This window comes from Prunus mume, linkage group LG4 (assembly GCF_029339155.1).
Source record: "Prunus mume cultivar Tortuosa linkage group LG4, ASM2933915v1, whole genome shotgun sequence".
Classification (NCBI taxonomy): Eukaryota; Viridiplantae; Streptophyta; class Magnoliopsida; order Rosales; family Rosaceae; genus Prunus; species Prunus mume.
In genome coordinates, this window is record NC_142701.1 from 12291296 (window position 1) to 12301079 (window position 9784).

A 9784-nucleotide genomic window follows, 5' to 3' on the forward strand; every position below is an offset into this window, starting at 1 on the left:
TAACTTTGCGCGACAAAAAGTTTGGTGGCGCAAATTTTGAGTGCATTGAGCGACGAATATGTATTTTCGTCGCGCGATTATGGTTTGCGCGACGAGTTTATATTCGTCGCGCAAATAGTGAAACGTAGTAGTGTAACCTTTGTAAAATGTAGTAATCCACCACCTACATATAACTCCGTTAAAGCTTCCATTAAGTTTAAGGGCATTTTCGTCAATTAACTATAATTATTAAAAAAAAAAGTATATATATAATAAAAAATAAAAAATATTAACCTAATTATACTAGGCCTCTCCACCCCCAACACCCACACCCTCCTCCGTATACACACACTGCATAACTCCTTCAACGTGAGTACTTGATTGCTTAAGTATTCCTATTGTTATGCAAATTACTTTATTCTCATATGGGATGAGACTAATAAAGGAAAATTATACATTGTGGAATGGGATGAAAGCAAGGGGCTGTAAAGCGAACATATAATGGTTGCTTGCTTGCTGGTGATGAGTTCCAAATTAAACTTTGGGACATGGACAATGACATTGTGAACCTGGTTTTTTTTTTTTTTTGCATCTTTCCCTGCACATAGCATTAATTCTGTGATGGATAAGCATAGTTCCATAATTCTATGCCATCCAACACTTATTGAGCTAGTGAGATTAGATATGTCAAGCCCTCACAAAAAGGATATTCGAAAGAAGAGGTGGTGATGGGTGTTGTGCGGCTGATTTTCATATATGATCACCATAAGATCAGGCCAGGGCACAACCACAACAAGTTTAGAAGGCCTCAATTTCTGCCATCACCATAAGATTATGACCTTCATCACCTATTGAACGCTTCTTTTATTTATTTATTTAATTATTTAATTTGTTGTTTAATAATTATTTTTAGTTATTATTAATTAACAAAAATACCCTAAACTTAACGGAAATTTTAACGGAGTTATACATAGGTGGTGGATTGCAATACTTTATAAAGTTTAGGTGGGTAAAATTGCTTACTAAAAGTTCAAACGGTATTTATACAAACTTCCCTACCAAAATTTGCAACTTGAAGCGGTCCCTAATGTAACACCCCGACCCCAAATTTATCCCATGTTTAATTAATTTAAGTGGAATTGAGAAATTACCCGTGGGATAAGGGTATTTTGGTCATTTTCTTACCCGGAAGGAATTTGGGAATTCCGGTTGTACCGTTGCGTAGAGCACGGTGAGATGAGTTCGTAGACACGTAGTGGGCTCGAATCGGAGTTGTAACGAGAGAGATATGATCAGAAGAAGCTCAGTGGCATAATCGCAAATATTTGGAAATTGGATTTTTGGTTAAAAGACGGAATTGCCCCGTTTGTCTCTCTCTCTCCGTCCCTCTCTCCCTCCGCTGGTTAGCGGCGGCAATGGAGGCCGCCACGTTTGGCGGCCGTGCTCTCGTCCGACCACCAAAGTCGACGGGCGGTACCAAAATGACCGGCCGCCGTCCTCTTCCTACCCAATGGTCTCGCCGCCACCGCCGTGTTTCGCGGAAAACGAGGAGAAAGCGCCGGTTTTGAAACCGCGGCCGTTCTCCGTCGTCCGGCCGCCATTTTTGGCAATCAAGGTATGGAAATTCATCCCTTCTGCATGCTCTAGCTGATGGTTGGGTAGGATTTCATAAATTTTGAGGCTAGGTAGCTCGATCTACGAGTTGAAATTCGGCCGGTTTTGCGATCACGATTCCGGCCACTTCCGGTCAGTTTTTGGGGTATGTCCAAGAACAAAAGTGACTCCAAATTAGGTGTATTACCTAGGGTAGGAGTCTTGGCTCACGATTTGGAGGATTTCCGGCGATGCGATATCGCTTTAGACACCCACGCCGGCGCGTGTGGCGGCGCGTGGGCACTGTAGCTGAGGGCATTTCTGTCCCATTGTGATCCTCTCGATGTCACGAGCGCGTAGGTGTGCTCGGATGTCATTTTGGATACCGTTAGAGTTCCGAACGGATATCGCATATCGCGTATTTTCCGGGTTCGCTAGGTTTGGACCGTTGGATGGTCCTGAAATTATAATTTGTTGATCTAGATATTACCAGGATCGTGTAGGATTTGACGGATCGAAAAATGGAGTCCCGGATACTCCGAAAATGCCAACCCTAGGGTTAGGGTTTTAGCGACCGTCCGATCGTGCGATCGTGAGCGATCCGACCGTTCGATCTGGACCAAACTTGCAGGACGTGTGTCCTAGACCTTGTAGAACCTATAGGAACTGTCGGATCATGATTTGGAGGTCGTGGGCCCCGCGGGCCTGTTTGACCAAGATGGGTAGTGTGACCCCGGGTTGACCTATAGACTTTCGTTGTGTAGTTCTATCATCCCAGGAGGGTTAGAATGACCTTAGTGATAGGTCTTGAGCGTCGTCGAGTTAATTGGTTTATATGCGAATTTAGGATATTATGTTATGATTTAAATTGCGGGAATTATCAGATGCTTTGCCAGGGTTGAGGCTTGTATAGAAGTAGAATTTATATTTTTATATATTAAATTGTGTGGATGTATAAAAGTAAATAAAACGATTGATTATTAGCTTACAGTGCTATACGCTACCAACGTACCCATATGGTGATTATGTGATGGTGGTGAGAATGTAGCGAGGCGGTGGTGAGAATGTAGCCAGCCCAGGTGTGAGTCGCACGCGTCTTTGGATTAGCGGCGTGTTGCGGACCCCATACGTGGCGGGTGCGTCCGGCGTATGAGGAGATGTGATTATGTGATGGTGGTGAGAATGTAGCCAGCGGGTTGGTGAGAATGGCGAGCCCGGTGTGAGGTCGCCGCGCGTCTTTGGATTAGCCGGCGTGTTGACAAGCCCCATACGTGGCGGTGCGTCCCGGCGTATGAGGAGATATGATTGTGTGATGGCTGGTGAGAATGTAGCGGGCGGGTGGTGAGAATGTAGCGAGGCCCAGGTGTAGTCGTGCGCGTCTTTGGATTAGCCGGCGTGTTGGCGGACCCCATCGTGGCGGGTGCGTCCGACGTATGAGGAGAGATATGGTTGTGTGAGGCTGGTGAGAATGTAGCGAGCCCGGTGTGAGTCGAGACGCGTCTTTGGATTAGCCGGCGTGTTGCAGACCCCATACGTGGCGGGTGCGTCCGACGTATGAGGAGATGTGATTATGTGATGGTGGTGAGAATGTAGCGAGCGGGTGGTGAGAATGTAGCGAGGCCCGGTGTGAGTCGCCGCGCGTCTTTGGATTAGCCGGCGTGTTGCGGACCCCATACGTGGCGGGTGCGTCCGGCGTATGAGGGGAGATGTGATTATGTGATGGCTGGTGAGAATGTAGCGGGCCCGGTGTAGGTCGCCGCGCGTCTTTGGATTAGCCGTGTTGCGGACCCCATCGTGGCGGGTGCGTCCCGACGTATGAGGAGATGGTTGTGTGAGGGCTGGTGAGAATGTAGCCGGGCCCGGTGTGAGTCGCACGCGCGTCTTTGGATTAGCCGCGTGTTGGCCCCATACTGAGGCCGGGTCGTCCGTCGTATGAGGGTGATACTGTGATTGTGTTTGATGGGTTGTGATGGATAAATATTTGAATGTATGTAATTGTGTGGTGGTAATGGTTTATTTGATATTAGGAGCCAGGATAGATACGGAAGAGCTAAGTGTGGCTTGATCCCTTAGCAGGGTGCGTAGGCAGCCTGAAGTTACTAGGTGCAGCCACAGATTAGACCCCACTTAGGTGGTCTTATTGAGATTGGTTTGGACCTCGTTAACGGTCCCGAAACTTGGTTGAATTGAGACTCGTCCTGTGGACTGAGCAAGTGAAGGTGTGCATAACTAGATTTTGAAGTTGTTATATGCATGTTTGATGCATTAAGTTATTTTAAGAACTTTGTGGGCAGTCTTGCTAGAATCATTTGTAGGCCGGAGGCCATTTATGTAAATTGCATGAGATTGTATTGTGCATGCTGCCGGTTGGGTTATAATGTGTTTTATGCAGGTGGAAATTTTGGGGAAATGTTCAATTTACAGGGGAGACTCTGCGAAATTTGGCAGGAGGTCTCGTGCCCCTAATCCTCTCAGTAAACGAGGACTTAGATTTAAGGAGTGAACCCGGCATGGGGTGATGCCGGGGTCTCCGCAGGGTTAAATCTCGGGTTCTGGGAAATTCGGGACGGGTCCTGTCACCTAATCAATAGTCTCAATTATTAACTTTACTCACTTCACTTTTTTTTTTTAAATCTCTAGGAGGGGAATCAAAGACCATAAAATTTTCATGATTTTGTTTGTGTTTATGAATGGGCTCAATAGGTAGCTCCTATACATTGATTTTGTTCTTCACACCTTTTGGGGATCCAGGGCCATTTCTTGTCCCTATCGCTACCGAATATTCCAATAGCTAATGGCTTACCCGCTACACATTTTGAGTTGAACCAATATTGACATTGTATTGTGCAATGTGCAATTGTCTTTTCTATTACACGAATTTTCATATTTCTCATAAAACTAATGCTCTTCAATTTTTTCTTTTTAAATAATTGAATAAGTGATAACCATGAAGGGAACTTTCAGATTTGCGTAAAATGAGGTTAGGGTCGATGTCTTTGAATAATTGTGAAATGGGAAATTCGTACGAAAATTCATTAATAATATTTTATTGGGGAACATAAATCTGCGGAGTCTTTAGCCCAGAGCAGGAAAATCATTGAAATTGACAAAAGGGAAATTGCATGGGCTCAATTGACTTGGGTAGTCTTGTGTGTGCAGCTCGTGTGCGTCTGTCATGTTGACATGTTCTGTAGTTAATTTATGACCAATTCGCTTTGAGTTTTGCGGAAAATTTGGCCTGCATGTGAAAGACAGTGGGTCTACGGAAGGCTTGTGAAATACGGAGGAAGACTTAACACATGAATATGACCGAGTGGTAAATATATTTCTTATTTTTGTACGCAAGAAAGTTGAAATTACAAACTTGGGATGACCTTACACCAATAATAGAACAGAGCTAAAACAAGAGGCCAAATTCATGTGAAAATAACAATGTGCAAGTGTGAGGCGAAGACCTTAAACCAATACGTGCAGTCTAGAACAGCTTTTTGGTGGCTGATAATCTCGCGGTCATTGGTCATGATAAACATAATACTCATGTATATATTTTGCTAAAGTTAGGAAGAGGTGGGTGTTTTTTTGACACACTGCTAAGATGCCGTAGGGGTTCGAACTTGAAACCACTGGTCTGCAAGACAAGAGCCTTTCCACTGGGCTAGACCTCATTGGCGAACATCATACTTATAGTTTGGTAATTTTCCTTACATGATAGCAGTCTATATAGAGATAATAACTGGGCTGCTTGAACTTGTTTCTGACTCAATTTGGGAGGCCATTCTAATTGAGCTGCTTGAACTTGTATCATCGTTCCCTACAATTTGTGTTCTTCCAGAGGACATCTCAATTTCCAAACATTCCTTCAAGTTGTTATAGATAAAAGTTATATCAGGCCTTTGGAATGCCGTTAAAGGCACACATGCCATGGCAATTTGTAGAGCTTTCCAAGCAGAAGAGGTGTTGTAGGTCCCTTGTATTCTTGAATCCACGATACTCTCAATTTCCATAGTCTCAAACTTTGGACTCACCCATCGACATATGTGAATAGGTTCAGCTTCCACATCTCTTATTATTGCTGCTCTACCAGTTATTAGCTCTAGCAACACAATCCCAAAGCTGTATATATCACTCTTTTTTTTCAGCTTTCCTGTGTAGTAATATCTGGCAGAATAGGGAAAACAATTAATTAGATATTCCTTGTTTTAGAAATAATTTGATCTAATAAAGCACTACCTACCTATAGGATTTAGGGTTTAGGGTTTATATATAGAAAATGACCAAACATATAACTCAATTCAAACTGTTCACATTATATGAAAAGGTTACAATTTGGATTTGATCATAAAACAAGATTCCAGAAAAATTTGGAAAATTTAGTGAGCAAATTAACACTTACTGAGGATCAAGGTACCCAAATGTTCCTTTAGGGTCAGTTGATACATGAGTGGCACTTTCAGTTGCAAAAACTTTAGAAAGACCGAAATCGGCTATCATGGCGTGAAGATTTTCATTTAGCAAGATATTTGAAGTCTTTAGATCTCTATGTACTATTGATGGCTTGCAGCCATTGTGTAGATAATCCAGTCCTGCAAAAATTACTTAAGCCATGTTAACTAAACGAAGATCTTAACTCCACGATTTTCTTGCAACATACTATGTTTTTGGGTTTCAACACAAAAACACACGTACATATATGTACGTACATACATTAGTCATAACTATTTCATTAATGTTTCCAAGATGAACACGAGCAGAATTAAATTTTGAGAGCTGGAAGAGAAGAAACTAGATTATATATATAATTTTTCATTTCATTTTTATTTTTGTTTTAGTGCTTACCTCGTGCTGCATCAACTGCAATTTGAAGTCTCTCCTTCCAAGTCAAAACGTGTAAAGTTACATCTGCACCCAAAAGTTTTCAGTGACCATAGAATTCTTTAAATTTCGTTGAAAATGTGCAATAGAGGAGAATTAGGCTTATAGATGGTCAATCCCCATAAAGCGAGTTCATATGAATGGTATTTACCAGCTGATAAACGCTGTTGCAAATTTCCATTAGCAACGAAATTATAAACTAGTGCCATAGTCTCCCCTTCATCACAGTACCCAACCAGAGAAACCAAGTTTCTATGATGAGCTCTCATCAACAGACTAACCTGCATTTGTTATGGCTATCAATCATTTTTAGCAACAACTAATGTTGATCTTGTTTAGCTCTCTTCGTAATCAATACAAAACAAACATGTAAGTATATATATATCCTTCTTCATATGGCAACCTCATTTTCAAATTCTTTTGAGCCCTGTGTTGACGATGAAATCAGTAACTTGACAGCAACTTGAGTCTGATTTTGCAGAGTGCCAAAGTAGACTTCTCCGAATCCGCCTCTTCCAATTATTGATTTAAAATTACTGGTAATCTCCACAATCTCTGGGTATGTAAAGCGTTGGCCCTCTGACTCCAATAAACTGTTTTGGTTGGAATTCTGCATCACCTCTACACCAAAATGGGCATGTTGCTTTTTCCTTTTAAAGCCCACCCATAAAACAGCTGATACAGTTGATAAGAGGATGAAAATTCCAGGGATTGACACTGCCAAGAGTATACTGATACTCTGCTTCTTCTTTTTGCACGAAACTTGTCCGGATAGGTTTGGATTTTCACACAAACTGAAAAGAAAATTGTTGATGGCAATCATAGTAATATATGATTTTGATGGACTTCAAAATAGCACTTCTGTTCTTTATTTTTATTGTTAATTTTCTTCCTCCTTTCTTCTAAAAATAAAAATCGTACCGTAGGGATAGCAAACCATCCTTCCTCTTCTGAATGAGTCCTACGGGAACTAAACCTGTGAGTTTGTTTTTCTCCAAGTTTCTGCAAAGCATGCAATAGATCTATTACCATAATTTTTAAGGAGTTGGCTGTTTAGACCCATAAGCAAGTCAATAACTTACAGGACCATTAACTTTCGCAGTCGAGACAAAAAGTCTGGGATTGATCCAGTTAAGTTGTTGTTTGATAAATCTCTGAAATGATAAGCAGCTTTACTCATTTAACTACTGATTGTGACCAATTATGGGCATATTTTACAAATATGTAGTAGTTAAGGCCTACTTACAAAATGTGTATCATGGTGAGATTGGATATATAAGGAGCTATCTCCCCTGTTAATCCGCTGGAGGACAAGTTCCTGCATGATTGCATATATGTTCCGTAATTGAATAATTAAGACATAATTGGGATTAATTAAAAATATTTTGAGTAAGACAGTCATAGTACTTACAAGGATACTATTCTAGTGTGCTCATTGCTACAGTTTATACCTTCCCACGAGTTAACCAGAGGGGAGCATGGATCTCCTTGCCAGTTCTTCTTAATTTTGTAAGTTGACTTGATGCTTGTGATTGCATCAACTAATATTTTCAAAAGTAAACAGAATATATCACTAAATTAACAGTGACAAAATTAGCTTGTGTCACACGTATAAGGAAAAAGTACTTACCATCTGCTTGGTTTGTTCTTGATTCTAAGAATTCTTTTACGGTGTACACCTCGATGGCATTAAGGATTGGTGGAAGGGTAGAGTTCTCAGCCTTAAAGATTGAAATATTATATTTTCCTCCAGTACTCAAAGCTCTAGTGCTGTAAATAGTGGAGGAGGACAAGTAATAAGGAACAACTTTCTCATGAAGGGACTCTCCATTCATAGTAATGTTGAACTGCCTAGACTGGTTGGGTTGGAGCTTTTCAAATTCTGCAAAGTGCATGTAAACAAAATATTCTGCACTGTTATCAAAATCCATCCAGGAAATGTACAAGGCATCAGTTCCATTCTTTGGTGTGGCAGCTGTGCTCATGACAACAGATGGGGGCTGGAAACTATCGTGAACATCAGAGTTGATTGTGGACGAGGTAATTACTCGTTTCCAATTGTCGTCATAGTAGCCATACCAGAAGCGATCATGAACATCATCTGGATACCTAAATAGATATTCAAGGGACCATCAGTATTGATTCTAGCTATTCAACCATGTAAACATTTCCTTGGACATTATGTACTCACCTGTATTCTGTCAAATTAGCTGCTATTTGACCGGTGTCAAGCCGCCATTGAAGTGCCAACGACCCGGTTTGTGTTTGATAAGATGTATTAGGTAAAGGCCTCAGTTCTAGTGCCGATATAAATGGAATCCCCAAGCCGGTGTTCACTAGACAAACATGTATATAGTCTCTTAGAGGGACATGTATGAGCTCCTTGTTTGTAATGGTTGATGCATCCTCCAACTTCACCAAATCCCAAACATTAGTTCCAAGTTGCAAGTCGAATTCTGGCAATATATTCTGCCTATCATAGTTCCCATATTTGAAACTTGATCTGATCAAATATTTGGTGCCATTTGTGACATTGATTTTGTAGCAGTTCCTGATCCCTCCTGGGAAACTCCTAAGAGACATGTAGGGCTCTTGATACTTATTTCTGTACTCTTGCAATACGACGTTATTTTCACCGGTGCTTATGAAGGTTTCGTCTGAAATGTAGTTAATTCCTGTCATCTTTTCTGTATAGCTGGTATTTTCTGCAAGGCCACAGTCTATGCTAATAAAGCCTGAAAGAGAGACACACATATTAGATGTCTTGTGCTTACTAAAATGTATGGCTTACACTATACACTGTTACCAAAGCAACCCTTTTTTTCTTCTTTTTTCTGTTTTTTTTTTTTTTTTTTTTTTTGGGGGGCAATTGGAGATAGACATACCTGTTTGATCATCCTGGGCATGAACTAGGAGGAGCATAAAAGCAAAGCCACCAAGCAGTGGAAAGAGGAATGGCTTCATTCTCTGCGATAATATTATTCTACTTTGAGAAACCATATGCAGAGTTATCATTTTATGTACAATAGCAAATCTATAGAGTACAATATTTTGACAGAATAATTCTAGAAAGTGAACTGTAAAGAATCACATTATTTAATTCCATTAGACGGCAACATATTTGGCCAAGAGTTAATGTCATGAAGTGTTTTTGGTACTTTTCTTTGCAGGCTAGCTAGTCACTGGTGAAACTTCTAATATATATTCCACCACTGACGAACTGTTCAGAAAATGAGATGATATTGTGAGGTGGACTCAAATGAATGGTTATCGCTGTATTTAGTTTATTATTATTATTTTTTATATGCTATCTGCATCCATATGAAGAATAGAGGAGCAA

The 9784-nt window shown here is 40.9% G+C and overlaps 1 protein-coding gene across 1 annotated transcript; it reads right to left on the reverse strand.

Annotated features, from left to right (window-relative positions):
• Window positions 1-5225: 5225 nt before the first annotated feature.
• On the reverse strand, window positions 5226-9529 carry LOC103329082 (putative LRR receptor-like serine/threonine-protein kinase At1g05700). Its single transcript, XM_089050620.1, has 12 exons — window positions 9330-9529; window positions 8636-9179; window positions 8075-8553; window positions 7856-7985; window positions 7691-7762; window positions 7527-7598; window positions 7366-7446; window positions 6848-7238; window positions 6596-6725; window positions 6409-6471; window positions 5966-6155; window positions 5226-5730 (listed from the first exon to the last, which is right to left on the reverse strand). Exons 1-12 carry the CDS (start codon window positions 9457-9459, stop codon window positions 5289-5291), a joined length of 2724 nt encoding a protein of 907 aa, XP_088906746.1. The 5' UTR covers window positions 9460-9529; the 3' UTR covers window positions 5226-5288.
• Between the last annotated feature and the right edge of the window lie 255 nt (window positions 9530-9784).

Bases quoted from the DNA above. Each gene is read 5' to 3' on its own strand.
- LOC103329082 (XM_089050620.1), bottom strand. From the start codon at position 9,459: ATGATAACTCTGCATATGGTTTCTCAAAGTAGAATAATATTATCGCAG. The intron at 8,554-8,635 runs GTGAGTACATAA...ATATCTATTTAG, and splicing joins GCTAATTTGACAGAATACAG to GTATCCAGATGATGTTCATG. The intron at 7,599-7,690 runs GTAAGTAGGCCT...TTATCATTTCAG, and splicing joins CTCACCATGATACACATTTT to AGATTTATCAAACAACAACT.